General features: G+C 47.9%; 1 protein-coding gene across 3 annotated transcripts in view; it reads left to right on the top strand.

The window, feature by feature from the left end:
• Window positions 1-255: 255 nt before the first annotated feature.
• The window catches only part of PIWIL2 (piwi like RNA-mediated gene silencing 2), a 91,326-nt gene continuing 69,767 nt past the window's right edge, over window positions 256-21,814 (top strand). The window contains exons 1-10 of one of the 3 annotated variants that reach the window (XM_008249876.3): window positions 256-364; window positions 1,770-2,011; window positions 4,749-4,836; window positions 4,978-5,116; window positions 5,588-5,794; window positions 6,343-6,453; window positions 11,664-11,781; window positions 17,764-17,888; window positions 18,701-18,781; window positions 19,017-19,130. In XM_008249876.3, the coding sequence (XP_008248098.1) occupies window positions 1,820-2,011; window positions 4,749-4,836; window positions 4,978-5,116; window positions 5,588-5,794; window positions 6,343-6,453; window positions 11,664-11,781; window positions 17,764-17,888; window positions 18,701-18,781; window positions 19,017-19,130 (1,175 nt within the window). In that variant the 5' untranslated portion in view covers window positions 256-364; window positions 1,770-1,819. Of the gene's footprint in view, window positions 365-385; window positions 671-1,244; window positions 1,493-1,769; window positions 2,012-4,748; window positions 4,837-4,977; window positions 5,117-5,587; window positions 5,795-6,342; window positions 6,454-11,663; window positions 11,782-17,763; window positions 17,889-18,700; window positions 18,782-19,016; window positions 19,131-21,814 lie in introns of those variants that run through there. The other 2 variants (XM_051836733.2, XM_051836734.2) reach the window with 2 other exon arrangements.

Here is a 21,814-nt window from a genome sequence, read left to right as displayed (position 1 = left end):
CACCTACGTCTCCACATCCTCTAACTGGGCGAGCTGGGGCACGTCCTGTTTACAGGGGTGACCCTGGAACACACGGCCAGGACATCAAACACTTGACACCACCAGCTCACACCTCCCAGCTCCCTTTGAGATGGACTCGGCCCGCATGACTCAAAAGGACGAGTCCCTTTTGCAAAGCAGCCAATGAGATGGTAGGATCTTGTGTGTGGCACTTTCTTCAGCCTATGGGCTCAGGCCCTGCCCACACCACGTGACCGGAACTTAGTATTTGGGGCCTGTGGCTCTTTCCGCGTGGCAGGTAGTTGAGCTTCCCGGTTCTCGTGAGGCTCCGTGGGGCCAGCTGAAGCGACAGGACTCAGCTCAGGTGCGGAAGCCCTGGAGGGCCGAGGTCGCGCGTGGGCAGCCTCACTGAGCGCATGGCGAGGCGCCTTCCCGCCCCAGGAGGCTGGAAGGGCCGCCATTCCTCGGCGGGGTGGGGGCGGGAAGTCGTTAACTCGAGGCTGCGGGTGCGTGGGCGGCCCGCGAGGCGCGGGGACCGGGCGGGGCTGTGGCCTGAGGATCTAGGGCGTCACCCCAGCACGGTTGTTGGTTTGGGGGAAAACGGGAAGAAAGGAGTTTGCCTCCCGGCGCTGGGCTTGGGGTCCGCGTGGCCCACAGGAAGGCTGAGAAGGTAGGCCCCGCGTGGCCCCTAAGGAAGCAGAGGAGGAAGTCCACGTTAAAGGAGGGCCTGGGAAGGGGGTGCTTGTGAAAGGCCGCACGCGGTGGTGGGGCTCGGGGACGCGTGGGGTAGGAGACTAAGCCGTGGCAGCGAGGGCGCCACCCACACAGGTTGTAGAACGAAGATTCCAGGCCAACCGAACAGGGGTGTTAGCGGCTAGAGGGGCGGCTTCTGTAGTAACCCCGGGAGGGAGGCGTGTCCTGCCTCCCAGTTGCAAGTAGAGCATTAAAGAAGGGAGTGTAGTTAATTTTTTTTGCAAGTTCCTGAATTACCTCCACCTGCCCTTTTGACTCAGGATTCGTGTGTCAGTCTTTGTATGCACGGGCCGATTTCTCCACAGCTAAGACTTAAGACAGGGTTTCCAGAGTCGGGAGAGGCTTGCTTTCCGCTTGAAGATTTCTTCAGCAATGAGGTCCAGGACAGGATTATGAGAGGTTCCCCCCGACGAGAGAGTCCCAGCATCTGTAGGCCACGAAGTGATTCGGGGGGAGGGGGCTGGGGGCCTCAGCTCTAGGGGGAGGGCCAGGGGAAGGCTCCAAGCCTAGTTACTTGGAGGAGAGAAAGGGTCGCTGTAAGCTATGTGAGAGTCGGCTCCCTATCCTGGGGACCTCAGTTCTGGTGGGGTTTGAAAGAAGAGTTTCATAGAAATGAATTGGAGAATAATTGAGAGAAGGAGCTAGGATCAAGGAGATGAGTTCAATGTGAATACAGGCTGGAGAGAAGCTGGGACCCCGGCGTAGGAAAGAGGCCGAAAACAAGGCGGAACCCATAAAGGTTGGTTGGTGGTGCTTAGGAACTATTAACTGATCAGCCCAAATCATTCCCATGCATACAAGCTGCTTTCCTGTGCAATGGGTAGTTGACTTAGAGCACTGAGTTTTCTGAGGACTGCTCAAGTTCATCGAGGGCTTGGGCCTAGAAGGGGTTTCAAATACTGTGCGCTCACAGAAAAGCTTAGTGCCCGCCTTGGAAGTCTAACTTGAAAATGCGTTGTTTCTCAAAGAGGAAAGAAACCAGCTGGGAATCTCTAACCTTTTCCGAATGCTGACAGGTAATTAACCAGAGAAGGCTCAACACAGCGTCCTCCTCCGCAGCGTTTGAATGGATCCCGTCCGGCCACCATTCAGGGGCCCTGCCCCGGTCCACCTGTCTCAGTGTGTCCGGATGCCAGGCTGTTGGCCACAAGCTCCAAAACCCCTGGAGCCCGCCCTGGGCAGGGCAGGACCTGTGGGCCGAGGCCACATGTTTGCAAAGCCGGAGGAAGCGGGCACACAGAGTGGACCGGCGCCGAGGGTAAGACCGCTCGAACGTGCAGTCGTAGTGTTTGTCTTTCCTGTGTGATGAGAGGAAGCAGTGGCTTTCAGGGCGCCTAGAGAGCCGCGAAGACTTACTCAAGGACAAGGGAGTTTGTTTTTCTTCACGAAGTTTTTGCACCTTCTAGGCATCGAGGTCAACGCTTAGAATTGCAAGTCTAGAGAAAGTGGCTGAGTGAATGCCGGGTGGGCTTGGGTAAGTGCCTTAGTCCTCCAGCCTCCGCCCTCCCCCACCTTCCTTCACGGCGGTTTTCAGGATAGAGCCTCTTGTTCTCCCCTTAGTTTTCATCCTGAGTCTGACTCCTGCCTCAGAGAGCATTACAGGAGGAATATTCCGTATTTGCATCTTGGATTGCAGTTTGATTTTTGTTTTTGATTTTGGAATACTTTCATGTACACAGTGTATCTTTTGGATATGGGACCCATGTCTAAGCACTAAATTCATTTATGTGTCATTTATACCTTATAGCCTGAGGGTCACTTTACATACTATTTTTAATATACCTGTTTTTTTAAAAAAATATTTAATTATTTATTTGAAAGGGAGAGTTATAGAGAGCGACAGAGATATATTCCATCTGCTTGTTCACTCCTCAGGTGGCCGCAACAGCCAGTGCCGGGCCAGGGCAAAGCCAGGAAGTGCATCTGGGTCTCTCACGTTAGTGGCAGCAGCCCAAACATTTGGGCCGCCTTCTGCTTTTCCTAGGCCATTAGCAGGGAGCTGGATCGGAAGTGGCGCAGCCAGGGTGTGAACTGGTGTCCATATGGCATGCCAGTATCGCAGGCAGTGGCTTCACCTGCTGTACCACAATGCTGGCCCCTACACCTGTGTTTTGACTGTAGCCTGTCACATGAATTCAGGTGTGAAATTTTCCAGTTGTGGCATGAAAAAGTTGAGCATTTTGTATTTTAGATTTTCAGATTAGGGATGCTCAACCTGTGAGTGTTAGATTTGTTTCTTTTGAAAGAGTATCCAGATCTTAGATCTTCAGCTGTTCCTACTGCCTTGTGAACATGTACATGTGTGTGCATTCTGATTTCCTAACTAGATGGTAGTTTTAGGAAAAGAAGAGTTAGAAGGAAGGAATTGGTTCTAGTGTCATGTTGTACAGTAAGGTAGTCAACAACAATTTATGATATATTTTAAAATAGCTAGAAGAGTAACAGTTCCCAACACAAAAAGATGAGAAATACTTGAGGAAATGAAAACGCTAATTATCCTGATTTGATCTTTATACATTGTGTACGTGTATGGAATTAACTATTGTATGTATCCCATAAATACATAGCAGTAGAGGGTAAATAGAAAATTTTAAAATGGACAGTATTTGTCTATAATTAATTTATGTCAAAGAAAAAGTTAGCAAATATAGGAAGAACTTGATGAAGCAGTTAGGTTAATTTTAAGTGGAATTTACAGTGTCAAATGTAATACTTCCTAAGAAGAAAAAATTAGGACAGTAATTATGGATGTTAAAAAAAACCCAAACCCCTCATACCCTTAAATCATGTAGATTTTTTTTTTTTTTTGACAGGCATAGTTAGAGAGAGACAGAGAGAAAGGTCTTCCTTTTTCCGTTGGTTCACCCCCCAAGTAGCTGCTACGGCCAGTGCGCTGCGCCCGAGCCAGGTGCTTCTCCTGGTCTCCCATGCAGGTGCAGGGCCCAAGGACCTGGGCCATCCTCCACTGCACTCCTGGGCCACAGCAGAGAGCTGGCCTGGAAGAGGGGCAACGGGACAGAATCCGGCGCCCCGACCGGGACTAGAACCCGGGGTGCTGGTGCCGCAGGTGGAGGATTAGCCTAGTGAGCCGTGGCACCGGCCTCATCTAGATGTTTTGGGCATTTATTAACCAGTATGCATGTTCTCTTTACTTGGGTATACAGGAAATAAACCAGAAGAATAGACAAGTTCGTTTTGTTCTGTTGTATTTTGTTTCATTATAGCTCAAGTCATGGACTTTAAAAAAAATATGTATTTGAAAGGCAGAGTGACAAAGAGAGGGAGAGACATACAGAGATCTGCTCTCCAAATGGCCAAACCCAGGAGCTTAGGACTCCATGTGGGTCTCCTGTGTGAGTAGCAGGGGGCTGAGTCTGGGCCAGCGTGACCTGCGCTCCCAGAGGCTTTATCAGGGAGCTGGTTGGAGGTGAGCAGAGCAGCCAGGACTTGAACAGGTGCTCTCAGTGGGCTTGATCCACTGTGCCACATCCCGGCCCTGAATCATGGACTTGAAAATGTAACTGGTCATGGTTGAAAACCTAGGATATGATTATAAGTGTTCAAGAAAAAAATAGTATTTTTTTCTTTTTATAACATTTATCAAATGTAAAGATTATGACTTACCAAAACCGTCTTAAAGGTATTATTTCTGTTTTTGAGGCTTGTTTGTTTTAATGAGGGTGGGGGAGAGAGAGAGAGATCTGCATCTGTTGGTTTACTTGCCCAAGTGACCAGGGCTGAGCTGGGCTGGGTGGGGTGGCAGCTGGGAGCCAGAATTCAGTCCAGTTCTCCCTTTGAGTCGTGAGGACCCAGTCACTTGAGCCATCACCGCTACCTATCAGGGTGTGCATGGGCAGGAAGCTGGAGTCGGGAGCTGGAGCCAAGTATTGAGCCTAGGTACTCCGATGTGGGCATTGTGACTGCCAGGCTGCATTTGTGCCTCATGGGATTTTAAACAACATCCTGGAAGAACTTCACTTTTTGGCTTTCCACAGGAGTCTGTGGGTTTAGTCTCCATGTTCCGTGGCCTGGGCCTTGACACCGCGTCCCGGACGTCTCCGAGACGGGAGCTGCCTCCTTCAGGTATGCGGGAGCTGGCTTGAGAAACTCTGCTGGTGTGTGTGTTGACTTTGTTCCTAAACCCATGCAGTGCATCTTCAGAAAAATTGCTGTGCTGTAAAGTGTGTTCAAGTCGCAGTTACACCTGGGGTTTGGTTCTTGCAGGAAGAGGCATTTTAGGTAGAGGCTTGTCTGCTAACTTGTTACGCAAGGAGAAAGAGGAACCCCGTCTGACCTTTCCGGATCCTTCAGTGTTGGCAGCTGGGGATAGCAAGATGGCAGAAGCTTCTGTTGGTTGGAATAGGTAGGTAAGGTTACCTTCGCATGCAATCATCACGTTCAGGTGGCATATCTAAGTCCAAAGAGAAAGCCCCAGGATTGTACTATCTCACGAGAGGTGATGTGTGGCTGTATATTAAAAAGTGACTGTTTTCCAAGAGCAGCCAGCAGTTGCGGATGCAGTCATTGGAGAGAGGGTCAAAGCAGCTCCCTAGGGGGCGTTTGCCCTCGTGACAAGTGAAGCTGATCACTGTGGTTCTTCCGTCTCACTGTGTCGCACTTCCCCTCGTGCTGTGGAAGGTGGCTCTGACGGTCGGTGTTCAGAGCAGCTGGTGACAGAGCCATGTTGGCGGGTTAGATTTCGAGGGGCTCCCAAGGCTGTGCTTGGCCCCTTTTGCTGTCTGCTGCAGATGAGAAGGTAGTGTGGAGAGTAACCCAGGTGGGGCATGGATGCATGATGGAGAAAGCCCTCGCCTGCCCCTCTGCTGCCTTTCAGAATGCTTGGAAGAGGGAGTTCGGACACGTCTTCATTACCCCTGGGAAGAGCGGCTGGTGGAATGGGCAGAGCAGTGGAAAAGCCTCCCCGTGTGTTCGGCCCAGCCTCCCGGAATCCCCCAAGGCTGTCCCCACCTTCACCCCTGCCCCAGTCTTCACTGCACTTTCCGGAACGCCCCCTGGGCCTGACTGCAGAACCCAAGGAAAAGTAAGTCCTGGGCACCCCTTTCCTGCCAGGAGCCTGAGGAGGGGGCCGCCTGTGGAATCCCCGCGTGGGGCTGCTGTGTGCTGTCTGTTGTGGGGGACGTCCTGGGGCGATGGGTGCTGCCAGTGGGGAGAGGGGCGGGTGGGGTGGCGGCTGCTGGAGCGAGGCGGGCTTCCTTGTGAGTATGCAGACTGTACCAGCGAGCGGACTGTGAAACCTGGTGGGCCTGTCCTGCCCAGGTCAGATCTTTGCCAAGTCAAAGATAAAGCAGTCAGTTATGAAAAACACTTGAATCCCTCACCTTCCTCTGTGCAGCTAATTCCTGGGTTCCTAGCTGGCCTAGCTACTGCAGTGCTGTTACTAGGCAGACAAAGTAGACACTGCTTGGAGCTTATCATCTGGCCTTCAGAGCGTGCTGTTATGTCTTGGTTCTTCATTTGTGTGTCTAAATAAAGTATGAGAAAACCTGTGGTGGTGGTGTGGGTTGGTGGATGTTTCATTTTTTGGCTTGGGTATAGGTGGTTACTTTTAAAAACTTTTTTATTTTTCAGAGAGATTTTTGTGAAGCAGGGATCAAAGGGAACTCCTCAGTCTTTGGGATTGAACCTCATCAAAATACAGTGTCATAACGAAGCAGTCTATCAGTATCATGTGACTTTCAGGTATGTATGGCAGTTTTCTTCGTATTATTTGTTTCTTGGATGGCAGTAATGGAAAAACTGGATATGGTTCTGTGTGATTCCCGATGAGCTTCCCCACGCAGTAGTGCATGCACTCAGATCCTGGCAGGAGGTTGAAGGTTGACGTTCTTGTGTATATATGTTGCCAATTCAATTTAACTTTTAAGGTTATTAATTTTTTATTTGTCTGGAAAGCAGAGAGAGAGAGAGAGAGACAAATGTGATCTCCCACATGTTTGGCAGGGACCCAAGTACTTGGGTATCCGCCTGCTGCCTCCCAGCTGCACACTGGTAGGAGTCTGCAGTTGAAAGCGGAGCCAGGACTCGATCCCAGGCGTCTGATATCTGATGCGGACGTCGCAAGCAACATCTCAACTGCTGCACCGAATGTTTTAATTTGACAGGTGCAGGTTTATGAGGCTAGCAGTGGATTTATTTATTTATTTATTTGACAGGCAGAGTTAGACAGTGAGAGAGAGACAGAGGGAAAGGTCTTCCTTCCGTTGGTTCACTCCCCTAATGGCTGCCACGGCCAGTGCTGCTCCAATCCGAAGCCAGGAGCCAGGTGCTTCTGGTCTCCCATGGGGTGCAGGGCCCAAGGACTTGAGCCATCCTCCACTGCCTTCCCAGGCCACAGCAGAGAGCTGGACTGGAAGAGGAGCAACCAGAACTAGAACCGGCGCCGATATAGGATGCTGGCGCTGCAGATGGAGGATTAACCAAGTGAGCCACGGCGCCGGCCCCAGCAGTGGATTTAATATGAAATTAGTTAAGGCTAAGTTTAGGGCCTTTCACTTGCAGGACATTTTTGAGACAGAGAGCTCTCAACCACTATTCATTACCAAAATGTTTCCAAAGGCTGGGTCCAGTTGGTCTGGTCTGGGCCCAAGCCAGATGCCAGGATTGCTAAAAAGTCTCTTGTGTTGGGGTGTCAGGAGCTCATCACTTGAGCTGTCACCGGCTGCCCCCCAGGGTCTGCATTAGCAGGATGCTGGAGCCAGGAGCCAGAGCTGGGTATCAAACCAAGGCACTCCAACATGGGACATGGGCATCATATGGCTAGGCTTACATGCCCGCCCCTGACTTGTTTTGTATGGGATTTGGTGTTCCTTTCATAAGGGGCTCCCCAGGTGGTCTAAGGTCCACATTCCATGGGGCTGGTGCTGTGGTACTGCAGATTAAGCAGCTACCTGCAATGCTGGTTGAGTCCCGGCTGCTCCACTTCTGATCCAGCTCCCTGCTAATGCTCCTGGGAAAGCAGCAGAAGATGGCTGTTTTTGCTTTCCAAATAAATAAATCTTTAAGAACATTTATTGAGAAAAGAAGAAAAGTCTGGATTTTTTGAAAAATGTATATATTTATGGGGTACAATGTGATGTCTTGAATATGTATATGTTGCAGTAAGATTAAGCTAAGCTAATTAGTGTATTTGTCACCTTACCTGCTTAGATTTTTTGGTGAGAATATTTAAAGTCTGTCTTAGTAAATTTTATTTTGATCTTATTTCAAAGATTGATTTATTTACTTAAAAAAGAGGGAAAGACAGAGACAGTGAGGTCTCCCTCTGCTGGTTCACTCACCAAGTGGCTATAATGGCCAGGGCGGAGCCAAGCCGAAGCCAGGAGCTTCATCGGGGTCTCTCACGCGGGTGCAGGGCCCAAGGACTTGGGCCATCTTCTACTGCTTTCCCAGGCCACAGCAGAGAGCTGGATTGGAAGAGGAGCAGCTGGGACCTGAACCGGCGCCCACATGTGATGCTGGCACTGCAGGCAGAGCCCTGACCTGCTAGGCCATAGTGCTGGTCCCCTAAACTTACCTTTTTGTATTTGTTTTTTAAAAGATTTATTCATTTTATTTGAAAGAGTTACAGAGAGGCTGAGACAGAGCAAGAGAGAGCGCGAGAGAGAGGTAGAGACAGAGAGAGGTCTTCCATCCACTGGTTTACTCCCCAGATGGTCAAAACAGCTGGAGCTGCACTGATCAGGAGACAGGAGCTTCTTCCACGGGTACAGGGGCCCAAGGACTTGGACCATCTTCTGCTGCTATTCCAGGCCAAAGCAGAGAGCTGGATCTGAAGTGGAACAGCTGGCACTTGAGCCAGTGCCCATATGGGATGCCAGCACTGCAGGCAGTGGCTTTACCCACTACGTCACAGTATCGGGCCCTAATCTTAGCTTTTAATTCCATTTTTCCACAGATATTTGAAGTCCCTTTCTATCGCCAGTGGTAGGATTACTAGGTAATGTGGTAGTTGTTGGAGTAGAGAGAAAGAAAAAGATCTTCCCTTCTGCTGATTTACTCCCCAAATGACTGCAACAGCCAGTTCTGGGCAGGGCTGAAACCAGTAACTCCATCTGGGTCTTCCATGTGGGTGGCAGGGTTTCAGGTAGCTGGGCCATTGTCCGCTGCCTTCTCAGGTGCATAGCAGGAGGCTGGATTGGAAGTGCAGCTTTGGTGTTCAGCTGGCACCGCAGGCTTCAGAAGTGACAGTTTAACCTGCTGCACCACCTTAAGTTTGTTCAGAATTTTCCATACTGTTTTTCAAAACATCTGTGCTAGAAAGTTTGAATTTTTAAAGTGTAGTTATTTGGGGTGGCTGGCGTTGTGGTGCAGTGGGTTAAAGCCCTGGCCGGAAGCGTGGGCGTCCCATATGGGTGCTGGTTCTAGTCCTGGCTGCTCCTCTTCCAATCCAGCTCTCTGCTATGGCCTTGGAAAGCAGAAGAAGATGGCCCACATCCTTGGGCCCCTGCACCCATGTGGGGGACCTATGGGAAACTCCAGGCTCCAGCCTTTGCAGCCATCGGAGGAGTGAACCAGCAGATGCAAGACTTCTGTCTCTCCGCCTGTGGTTCTCTGTCACTTTGCCTTTCAAATAAATAAACAAACCTTAAAAAAAAAGTTTGTAAAGAGACTATGGTACAGTGGGTTAAGGCACCGTCTGCAGCACTGGCATCCCATATGGGCACTGGTTCAAGTCCTAGCTGCTTCACTTCTGATCCAGCTCCCTGCTGATGTGCCTAGGAAAGCAGTGAAAGGTGGCTCAAGTGCTTGGGCCCTGCACCCATGTGGGAGACCCAAAAGAAGCTCCTGGCTCTGGACCAGCCTAGCTCTGGCCATTGTGGCTATTTGGAGAATGAACCACTAGATGTAAGATCTCTCTCTCTCTCTAATTCTGACTTCCAAGTAAAGCAATAAAGAAATAAAGAAAAGCTTTAGACAAATCAGAGTTTACTTGCTATACAAAAAAAAAGGGGGGGGAAGGGGAGCTGGTGCTGTGGCTTAGTGGGGAGTTAAGCCAGAGCCTGTGACACCAGTATCCCATTGCATGTAGGTTCGTGTCCCAGCTGCTCCACTTCTGATCCAGCTCCCTGCTAATGAGCCTGGGAAAGCAACAGTAGATGGCCTAAGTACTTGGGTCCCCAGATGAGGCTCCTGGCTCCTGGTTCTGGCCTGGCCCAGCCCTGGCTGTTATGGCCATTTGGGAAGTGAAACAGCGGATGGAGGATTTTCTCTGTCTTGCCCTCTCTCTAACTCTGCCTGTCAAATAAATAAATAAATCTTTAAAAGCTTGTAAAGAGGAATGAAATACCAGGATGATAATTAAAGAGGTTAGCAAGATTGCTTTACTGGGGAAGAAAGAGAGCTGAACATGTATGGTAGGTGAAGGGAAGGGGCTAAAAAGGAGGGCAGAATTGAGCCCTAGTAAAGCACAGGCCGTTGTGGAATGTCAAGGGAAGAGGTGAGCTTAATTACAGAGCGGGGAGAATCCTTTCTGCAAGGGTATTGGCAGATGTTTATGACGCAGGAAGCAGTAAGAACCTCACAAATCTATGCACTGAATGGCGTGCAGAAGACGTGGATTTCTAAGTATTCGGACTGCGGACCTGGACCTTTGAAACCATAAAGTGGAGGTGGTCCTGGTCGTTGAATTCGGTGAACTGGTCATCCTGAAGTATGTGAAGGCAGAGTAGGGAGACACGCTGAAGTGTTAGGTTGGGAGCACAGCTCTGTGTGCGTGTGACTTTTTCTTTCTTTAAGGAATGTATTCTTCGGGGCTGGTATTGTGGCCTAGTGGGTAAAGCTGCCGTCTGTGCTGCCAGCGACTCTTCAGGGCAGCAGTTGGTGTCCTGGCCACTCCGTTTCTGATCCAGCTCCCTGCTAATGGCCTGGGAAAGCAGCAGAAGATGGAAGAGGGTGCCACATGGGACACCTGGAAGGAGCTCCTGCCTCTGGCCTGGCCCAGCCCTGGTCCCTGTGCCACTTGGAGAGTGAACCAGTGGACGGAAGAGCTCTGTGTCTCTGCTCAACTTTCAAATAAATAAATAAATCTTGAAGAAAGAAATGTGTTGTTAGTATGCAGTGCTTAGTTTTGGGGATAACTATTAGATTGTCACTTGATTTTCTTTTCTTCATGTACTTTAACATGTTTGACCCTTTGTAGCCTAGAATTTGTTTAAACTTTCCTATGACCTGTTGGAACAATCATTGTATAAAGGAGCTGCTGGAATTTTTCAAAGCTGTAAGATTTATGACAGTGAGTGGATAAAAAGCTGAAATTGCCAGTAGTCAAAAATAGTCACATACTTCAGGATGACCAGTTCACCGAATTCAGCGACCAGGACCACCTCCACTTTATGGTTTCAAAGGTCCAGGTCCACAGTCCGAATACTTAGAAATCCATGTCTTCTGCACGCCATTCAACACATGCAAAAACACTCTTTCTAAAACCTGTGTGCCTCTGAAGACTCTAGAGCAAGGATTAGCAAACTGTGATTGGTTCAAAGGTCAGACCCGGCCCACTGACTGTGTAGTAGTAAAGTTTTATTGGCACATAGCCACACACATATTGTCTATGGCTGCTGTCGTGCAGTGACAGCAGAGCTGAACGTCCTGTGTAGCTTAAGGTATTTACTGTCTGGCCCTCTGTGTAAAACACTTTCAGATCCCTGGTCTAGAGTCTGGAAAAACACACCTCGACAGTCTAAGGCAGTTTTTCAGGAATGGAATTGTGAGTTTTTTCTATTCTAATGTTTCTGCCAAGGCTTTTAGTCAGAAATACAATTTTTAAATATGACCACTAGATGGGGCAGCAGTTACAAATGACTGCTTCCCTAACGTACCTGTTGGGTAGCTGTGGTAAGGATTGTTGCTTGAGTCAAATTGAGGTAAGCATCATCTTTATTTTTCCCTAGCCCCAATGTGGAGTGCAAAAGCATGAGGTTTGGCATGCTAAAGGACCACCAGGCTGTCACCGGGAACGTCACTGCTTTTGATGGATCCATTCTCTATTTGCCCGTTAAGCTTCAGCAGGTGAGACCACACAGGAAGTACACTGGGGATGGCACCGGAGACACTGCTGTCTGGAGTGCTGGGGATGATAGACTCGAGCTTCCCTAGCTACAGAGGGCAGGCAGAGGTCAGCAGAGCGTCACAGGACTGTTTGAATTCTTTAAGAAGTTCCTTCTCACTTAAGAGCAGTGGCTGGAAGCCTTTGACCTCAGCGATAAAGAATTCAAATTCAAACTATATTGGGTTCTCTTACCAAATCAGTTTTATTTATGTATTTTAAACATTTTTATTTAAGGTATATACATTTTATGTATACAGATTTAGGAACATAGTGATACTTATCCTACCCTCCCTCCTGCCCAAGCTCCCACACTTCCTTCTCTTTCCTTTGCTAATTTTGCTCATAATTTTTACAATAGTCTACTTTTCAGTTTATTTTATACTCATAAGATTAACCCTACACTAAATAAAAGAGTTCAACAAATAGAAGAAGAAGAAAAATACTGTTCAGGGCTGTAAACAGTCAACCTCAAAATGTCAATTCCACTCCTATCCATTACATTTTTGGTACTCTGTTAGTTACCACAGATCAGGGAAAACATACAGTATTTGTCTTTTTGGGACTGGCTTATTTCACAAAGTATGATGGTTTCCAGTTTCATCTATTTTGTTGCAGAAGACAGGATTTCATTCTTTTTTACGCCTGCGTAATGTACCATAGTGTATAGACCATAATTTCTTCACCCAGTCATCAGCTGGTGGACACCTGGGTTGATTCTGTTTCTTAGGTATTGTGACTCGAGCTGCAGTAAACATGGGGATACAGATAACTCTTTCATATGCTGATTTCATTTAGTTTGCATAAATTCTCAGGAGTGGGTTTGCTGGGTAATATTACAAATCTCTTTTCAGATTTCCAAGGTGTCTCCATACTGTCTTCCAATATGTAAACTGGATGAACCAATTTACATTCCCATCAACAGTGGATTAGGGGACCTTTTTCCCCACATCCTTGCCAGCATTTATTGTTGATTGATTGATTTTTGTATGAGGGCCATTCTGACTGGGCTGAGGTGAAACCTGTGTGGTTTCTATTTCTGGTTCCCTGATGGCTAATGATCCTGAGCATTTTTTCATGTGTCTGTTGGCCATTTGAATTTCCTATTTAGGAAAATGCCTGTCCAAGTCCTTTGCCTATTTCTTAACTGGATTGTTTGTTTCGTTGTTGAGATTCTTGAGCTCTTTATAGATTCTGGATATCAGTCCTTTATCAGTTGCATAGTCTACAGATAATTTCTCCATTCCAGTGGTTGCCTCTTCACTTTGCTGAGTGTGTCTTTTGCAGTGCAGAAGCTTCTCAGCTTGATGTAATCCCATTTGTCAATTTTGGCTTTGATTGCCTGTGCCTCTGGGGTCTTTCCCAAGAAGTCTTTGCCTGTGCCAATGTCTTGCAGAGTATTCCCAATGTTCTCCTCTAGTAATTTGATGGCTTCAGGTTGTAGATTTTGATCCTTGATCTATTTTGAGTTGATTTTTGTATAAAATAGGAGTCTTGTTTCACACTTCTGCACGCAGAGATCCAGTTCCAAGCACTATTTGTTGAGGAGATGTTCCTTTCTCCAGGGATTGATTTTAGCTCCTTATTCAAAGATTGGTTGTAGATGTGTGGATAAATTTCTGGAGTTTCTGTTCAGTTGGCTTGGTCTACATGTCTGTTTTTGGACCAGTACCATGCTGTTTTGATTATAACTGCCCTGCAGTATGTCTTGAAATCTGGTATTGTGATGCCTCTGACTTTGTTTTTGTTGTTTAAGATTGCTTTAGTTATTCAGGGTGTCTTGTGTTTCCATATGAATTTTTTTTTATTTAACAGGTAAAGTTGTAGACAGAGAGAGAGAGAGAGAGAGAGAAAGGTCTTCCTTCCGTTGGTTCACTCCCCAAACGGCCGCCATGGCTGGCGCTGCGCCAATCCAAAGCCAGAAGCCAGGTGCTTCTTCTTGGTCTCCCATGTGGGTTCAGGGGCCCAAGTTTTTCCAACTCTGCGAAGAATATTGTTGGTAATTTGATATCACATTTAATCTGTAAATTGCTTTTGATAGTATGGACATTTTGATATTCTTCTAATCCATGAATATGGGAGATTTTTCCATTTTTTTGCATCTTATATTTCTTTCTTTAGTATTTTGTAAGTTTCATAGTAAAAATCTTTCACCCCCTTAGTTAAATGTATTCCAGGGTATTTATTTTTTTCTGTAGTATTATGGATGGGGTTGATCTTAGAAGTTCTCTCTCAGGATGGCCCAAGTCCTTGGCCCTGCACCTGCATGGGAGACTAGGAGAAGCACTTGGCTCCTGGCTTCGGATCAGCGCAGTGCGCCGGCTGTAGTGTGCCGGCTGCAGTGGCCATTGGGGGGTGAACCTTCGGAAAAAGGAAGACCTTTCTCTCTGTCTCTCTCTCACTGTCCACTCTGCCTGTCAAAAAAAAAAAAAAAAAAAAACTATTTCTCAGCCATGGCAATCTAAATGTATACAAAGGCTACTGATTTTTTAAAAAGTTTACATTGAAGTTTATTTTTTTTAAAGATTTTTACTTATTTATTTGAGAGGTAGAGTTACAGAGAGAAGAAGAGACAGAGAGAAAGGTCTTATCTAAAGCCACGATTTAGGAGCTTGTTTTGGGTTTCCTGTGTGGTTGCAGGGGCCCAAGCACTTGGGCGATCTTCTGCTTTCCCAGGCTGTAGCAGACAGCTGGATTGGGAGAGGAGCAGCCTGGACACGAACCTGCACCCGTATGGGATGCCAGTACCACAGGTGGAAGCTTAACCCACACACCACGGTACCAGCCCCACATCTTAGAATCTTTTCTTTATGGTTTTTTTTATTTATTTATTTATTTATTTATTTATTTTATTTTTTATTTTTTGACAGGCAGAGTGGACAGTGAGAGAGAGAGACAGAGAGAAAGGTCTTCCTTTGCCGTTGGTTCGCCCTCCAATGGCCGCTGCGGCCGGCGCGCTGCGGCCGGCGCACCACGCTGATCCGATGGCAGGAGCCAGGAGCCAGGTGCTTTTCCTGGTCTCCCATGGGGTGCAGGGCCCAAGCACTTGGGCCATCCTCCACTGCACTCCCTGGCCACAGCAGAGAGCTGGCCTGGAAGAGGGGCAACCGGGACGGAATCCGGCGCCCCGACCAGGACTAGAACCCCATGTGCCGGCGCTGCAAGGCGGAGGATTAGCCTAGTGAGCCGCAGCGCTGGCCTTTTCTTTATGTTTTACTGTTGAAAGTTTGACTACAGTGTGTTGTGGTGAAGGTCTTTTCTGGTCATGTCTGTTAGGAGTTCTGAGTGCCTTGGACGTCCCTTTCTTTCTTCATGTTAGGGAAACTTTGTGTAATTAATTCACTGATTAGGTCTTCTAATCTATGCTTTCTTTCCACTTTTCAGGAACTCTAAGACCCATATGTTGGGTTGTTTGATAGAATCCCATGAATCTCCAGTGCTGTTTTTAGTTCTTCTAATTTCTTTTTCTTCTTATTTTTTTTTTTTTTTGGTCTGAGAAATTTCCAAAGAATTGTCTTCTAACTTGGATGTTCTTTGTTCCGCACCACCAAGTTTGTTGTTAAGGCCTTCCACTGTATTTTTTATTTGACATATTGAATTCTTCATCTCTAAAATTTTGGTTTGATTTCTCTTCAAAATCTCAATCTAATTGGAGAATTTTTCTATTGTCCTGTGTGGATGAATTTGCTTCTCATTGCTTCTGGGTAATTCTATGATCATTCTTTTGAATTCTTTTTCAGGCATTTCATCAATCTCTTCATCTTCACATTCTTTTTTTGAAAGGCAAGTGCTTTATTTGAAAGGCAGCAGTACAGGGAGGCAGAGAGAGAGAGAGATCGAGATCCATCTTCCATCTGCTGATTCACTCCCCAAATGGCCGCAACAGCAGGAGTCATGCCAGTGTGAAGCCAGGAGCTTCTTCCTGGTCTCCCATGCAGGTGCAGGGGCCCAAGCACTTGAGCCATCTTTACTGCTTTCCCAGGCCACAGCAGAGAGCTGGAGTGGAGGTGGAGCAGCCAGGACTCGAACCGGTGCCCATAAGGGATGCCAGCACTGCAGGTGGCAGCCTTACCCGCTATGCCACAGTGCCAGCCTCCATCTTCACAATAATCTAATATTGAAGTTTTGTTGTGTTCCTTTGGGGGTGCCATGTTGTCTTCCTTATTGTTATTTTTGCAGTTGTTTTTAGGCATTTGTGAGAATACTTGTTGGTTTTCTCTTACGGATTTTATCCTTGAACTGTTCTCTGTGGCTTAGTGGAGTACCTGTTCTTTCAGTGAATACCCAGAGGTGTGTGCTGGGCGTGACCGTGGAGCTCTGTTCAGTGCTCCAGGGCGGGGTGAGAATCCAAAGTGACACCCAGGTTTGGAGTGGTAGATCTTCTCTGTTGTCAGTAGGGAAGGGGCTATGCTCACCTCTGTTGTCATAACCACACGCTCACCTCCTCTCTTCCAGTTAGCCCACAGTGGGCACAGCACTCACCAGCACTGCCACATGAACCTCACAAAGGATCTGTGCAGCTCTCCTGTGAGCACAGATCCTGCTGTCGTGGCCAACCCCGGCAGTCAGCGAGCTCTGAGCCTTTGGTGCCACACACAGTGACTGCCCAGCTACTCTTTGCCCTTTCATGCAGTCAGAGTTCCTACCATCTCAGCACACAGGGCTCCCACAGTCATGGGGTTCAGAGATCCACCCTGTCCCGATAGCCTGCCCTGTCCATGGAGAGGCAGAGATGTTCCTAGAGCCAGCTGCTGGTGGGTGCCACACCTTGGTGATTTGAGCCCAGAGCCTGTGACATGTTGCAAGGTGGATGCATCTCACATTCCTACATGGGTGCCCATGCCCTGTCAATCCTCCCCGCCAGACTCAGTCGGTGGGGAACGTGGATTTTTCCCCATGGTAAAATCCCTGGTCACATGTGTGTACAAGAGTCCCTGCAGCCACTGCTGATTCCTAAATGGCACCTTCTCCCCACCTTGTGCCGGGTGCTCACCTGAGCTGCCCCAGCTGCTGCTCTTGTCAAGATGGCGTGCACACAAGAGCTGGCGCAGCTGCTGCTGCTGTCAGAATAGTGCTCTCTCCCAGCCAGCTGCCAGGCACTGGTGTAGGCTGGGGGGAGGAAGGGTCCCTTTTTTTCACTGGGTTAGGCCTGTACCCCCTCCCCCTTAGGGCTCCAGGCCAGACTCAAAGTGTATTCCCCCAGGCTCTGCCTCTGGCCGGCCGTCAGCAGTGGCAGAGGAGGTGCTGCAGTGTGGTCCACCTCGCTCTGGAGCTGGCGCTCCCTCCAGCTCTTGGCTGCAGTGGTCGTGGGCTGTGTCCACACCCTGTGCTGTGCATCTGCCCCTTTCAGGTCGCTCCGCGGCTCCCCTGTTCTGTAGCATTTCCACTGCAGCTATCTCTGCTGCTCTCCCCTGGGGTGCACTTGGGCCACGTTTTGCTGCTGTCTTCCCTTCGCCCCGAGCAGGGAGCCCTTGCCCTGTGCTGCCGTCTTGGAATATCCAGCAGATACATTTGACTCCATGTTGTTAGGCTGTGATTTTGCCGTTGTGGTCAGTAAAGTGAGGCGAAAGTAGAGAAAACTTTTGTTTAATTTGTTTATTTGAAAGGTGGGAGTAGGAGGAGAAAGGTATCTCCCACATACTGGCTCACACTACAGAAGCTGCAACAGCTAGGACTAGGCCAGGCCAAAGCCAGAGCTGGGAAGTCAGTCTTGAGCTGCTGTCCTCCAGGAAACACATTAGCAGGAAGTTGGAATTGGGAACGGAACTGGCCCTGGAGCCTTGGTACTCTGAAATTGGAAGTGGGTGTCCTGTGTGGCATCTTAACTGCGCCCGATACCCGCCCTGAAGGAATCTTTAAGATACTCCAGTGTTCTCTGGAACACCGTTGGGTTAAATTATCACTTGATGGTTTTATCTTTTGTCTTGTGTGTATTTATTTGTTAGGTTCTTGAATTAAAAAGCCAAAGGAAAACCGATGACGCCGAGATCAGCATTAAGATTCAGTTGACAAAGATCCTGGAGCCCTGCTCAGATCTGTGCATTCCTTTCTACAATGTTGTTTTCCGCCGGTGAGAAAATAGCTCGGTCTTACTCTCCTTTCATTTCACTCTTGGATTTGCAGTGACCTTCACGAAGCTTGCATGCAGTCCGGTGTGTAATTAGATGGGTTTGGAAACTTCTAATAAACAAGTGGGTGTCATTGGTGCTAACTTAGCTCAAAAATTATCTTACAAGTGATAGGCAGAGTCAGGTATGTGAAATCAGATGTGGAGATGGCTGATTAAGAGAATGGGGTTCCCTTGGATTCGTCCAGGAACTTTGAAAGCAATGTTTGTAGTGCATTTCTGATGGTGCAGTTAGCAAGGGGCTGCTTGGAGGTGGTGTGCAGAAGTATTTCCTGGAAGAGTTTTTCCAGTCCCGTCCATTTTTTGAATACAGATGGCTCATAATTCTTTAACTTATTTGAGAGTCTGGAATTTTCCTGTACCTGTCATTCCCTAACTGCCTCTTATTTAATGAACTAGAATCAGATCTCTCTGTAGTAAACAGAACTTCAGGAACAAACAGCTCGCTTTGTCATACTGCCGTTCACAGACTTAGAAGTGGCTCTCCTGTTCTTCTTGGTTAATGGTGGAGCGTGACGGAAGGAAGCCGGGAAACGAGCTCGTTGTTTGGTTGGCTGCTGCGCAGTTGCATGTACTCCAGGGCTAACACTGTGGGCAGTTTGCTTTCTCTCCCAGAGTGTTCTCAGCACAAACGCTGCACTGCCTAGAGAGCACAAGCACTTCTGACCCTTAGGCTTCCAGAGGAAAGTGCAGCAAGGGTATTAGCGCGTGGTTTGTTCTTCTGCTAGACAACCCATTCTTGCTCTTGGTTTCAGGGTCATGAAGCTTCTGGACATGAAGCTTGTAGGGAGGAACTTCTACGACCCCACGAGTGCCATGGTGCTGCAGCAGCACAGGTGGGTGGCGTTTTCTCCCGTTCTCACCTTGGCATGCTGTTGGTGGTAAGGCATCTCTGCAGTGTCTGTGGTAGTGAACAGAGTTACCAGGTAAACCTCATCTTCAGTTTGGCTTTTTTAAGCAAATGTACAGTGGCCTTTCCTAGGCCTCTGTCCCTGTTTTTAGGGAAGGGCAGTGTGGGGTCTGCCCTCTGCTTAGATCCTTGGGGTATAAAGACTGCCTGTCTCTGTTTAGGTTGCAGATCTGGCCAGGCTATGCAGCTAGCATCCGGAGGACGGATGGAGGCCTTTTCCTGCTGGCTGATGTCTCCCACAAGGTTATTCGGAATGACTCCGTGCTGGATGTCATGTGAGTGTCGATGGGATCTACCCTGAGCATGCTGGTAGTTCTCTGAAGGGTCTAGTAGTCGCCGGGGGTGATTCAGATCAGACATTGTTCTGTGTGGTCTTCTAACTGTAGAACGGCTTGAGAGAACGCAATGTCCCTAGGACCTGCTGAGATGGGCATCTGAGTATGTGTCTGCTATGTTCTGAAGAATTTTACTTAAATCTGTGCTTAAGAAGGCTTGGTTTGGGGTGGGTGTTGTGGTACAGCAGGGTAAGAGGCTACTTGGAATGCTCGTATTCCCGTATCAGAGTGCTGGTTAGAGTTGTGGCTCTTCCACTTCTGATCCTGCTTCCTGCCGATGCATTCGGGGAGGCAGCAGCTAATGGCTCAGGTACTTGGGTCCCTGCCACCGCCACCCATGTGGGAGACCCCAATGGAGTTTGGGCTCCTGGTGTCAGCCTGGCCCAGTCCTGGCTGTGGCGGGCATCAGCATTTGGGAAGTGACCTGGCAGGTGGAAGCCCTCTCTCTGTCTCTGTCTCTCTTAGTTTCTCTGCCTTTTAAGTGGATCAAGATAAGTAATGATTTTTTAAAAAAAGACTTGGTGTGATATTCACACACACTCTGAGTTTTTGTTTAATAATGTACAATGTATGTATGTATAACTATAGTAAATATAGATGTGTATAATTTTTTAAAAGATTTATTTATTTACTTGAAAGTCAGAGTTACACACACAGAGAGAAGGAGAGGCAGAGAGAGAGAAAGAAAAATCTTCCATCTGCTGGTTCACTCCCCAGATGGCTGCAACAGCCAGAGTTACGCCGATCCAAAGCCAGGAGCCAGGAGCTTCTTCTGGGTCTCCCATACAGGTGCAGGGGCCCAAGCACTTGGGCCATCCTCCACTGCTTTCCCAGGCCATAGCAGAGAGCTGGATCAGAAGTGGAGCAGTTGGGACTCAAACTGGCACCCATATGGGATGCCGGCTTTGCAGGTGCAGCCTTACCCACTATACCACAGCGCCAGCTCCGATGTGTATAATTTTTAATGCTTGTGTGAAATCTTAAGTGCATGTTCGCTTTTATTGGTTTTAACGACAGTATATTTGGTGAAAAAACTGAACATCTTAGAGGCTTTTAAATACACAGGGAGACTTCAGAAAGTTTGTGGAGGGTGGTGTATGGCACAGCAAAGATTTCCCTTGGGATGCCGGTATCCATTTTGGAGTGCAGTGCAGTTCAAGTCTCAGCGCACGTTCAGCTTTCTGCTGACGCCACCCCTGGTAAGCAGCAAGTGATGACCTAGGTAGTGGGTCCTTCCCATACACGTAGGAGGTCTCAGATTGGCTTCTTGACTTGGCTTTGACCTGGTCCAGCCCAGGCCATGGCTTCCATTTGGGGAATGAATGGGAAGATGGAAGATCTCTCCTTGTCTCTCTCTTCCAAATAAAAATAAATATTGGGAGCTGGTGCTGTGGTGTGGCGGGTAAAGCTACCATCTGCAGGGCCAGCATCCCATATGGGTGCTGATTCAAGTCCTGGCTACTTCACTTCCAATCCAGCTCTCTGCTGTGGGCTGGGAAAGCAGTGGAAGATGGCCCAAGTCCTTGGCTCCTGCAGCCACGTGGGAGACCTGGAAGAAGCTCCTGGCTTCAGATGGCCCAGCTTTGGCCGTTGTGGCCATTTGGAGAGTGAACCAGCAGATAGAAGACCTCTCTTTTTCTCCCTCTGTTACTCTGCCTTTCAAATAAAAAAAAATTAAAAATTTTTAAAACTTTTTGGGAAATGGAATTAAAAAATAAGTTTATTTTGGTGCAAATATTTAAAATCCATGCATATGAGAGGTCTTTAAAAAGTCCATGAGAAATAACTTACTATAAAAAAATAATGGATTTAAAAAATTGTTATGTTATAATAAATTTACCTTTTAATTTCCTTTGCAGTGAACTATCTGGAGGAGTTGCATGTTTATATGATAGTTAAATGTATTATGACAAATTACCCTGTATACGATTTATTCAGTTGATTTTCCCACCAGCTGTATTCAACCAGGCTTTGCTTCCCTGATAAATCCAGAGCAGTTATTTTCTTGAAGTTAAGAAAAGCTTTGTTTCGGGGTTGGCACTGTGGCACAGTGGGCTGAAGCCCCAGCCTGCTGCGCCAGCATCCCATCTGGGCACTGGTTCGAGTCCTGGCTGCTCCACTTCCCATCCAGCTCCTTGCTGTGGTCTGGGAAAGCCGCAGAGGATGCCCCAAGTCCTTGGGCCCCTGCACCCATGTGAGAGATCTGGAGGAAGCTCCTGGCTCTTGGCTTCAGATAGATTCAGTTCTGGCTGTTGTGGCCATTTGGAGAGGGAACCAGCAGATGGAAGACCTCTCTCTCTCTCTGCTTCTGCCTCTCTGTAACTCTGTCCCTCAAATAAATAAATAAATAAATAAATAAGTAGATAAATAAAGCTTTAAAAATGACTGATAGTATGTCCTACAGAGGGAATCTATTGTTGATAAATTTTTTCAGTTTATTTATTTATTTATTTTTAAAGATTTATTTATTACTTGAGAGGTAGTGTTACAGATGGAGAGATGGAGAAAGGTCTTCCATCTGCTGGTTCACTCCCCAAATGGCCAAAACAGCCGGAGCTGGGCTGATCTGAAGCAAGGAGCCAGAAGTTTCTTCCAGGCCTCCCATGTGGTTGCAGGGGCCCAGG

The sequence above is a fragment of the Oryctolagus cuniculus genome, chromosome 8 (assembly GCF_964237555.1).
Source record: "Oryctolagus cuniculus chromosome 8, mOryCun1.1, whole genome shotgun sequence".
NCBI classification, from domain to species: Eukaryota; Metazoa; Chordata; class Mammalia; order Lagomorpha; family Leporidae; genus Oryctolagus; species Oryctolagus cuniculus.
The sequence above is the reverse complement of the archived record's forward strand: the minus strand, read 5'-3'. Positions and strand labels throughout refer to the sequence as shown.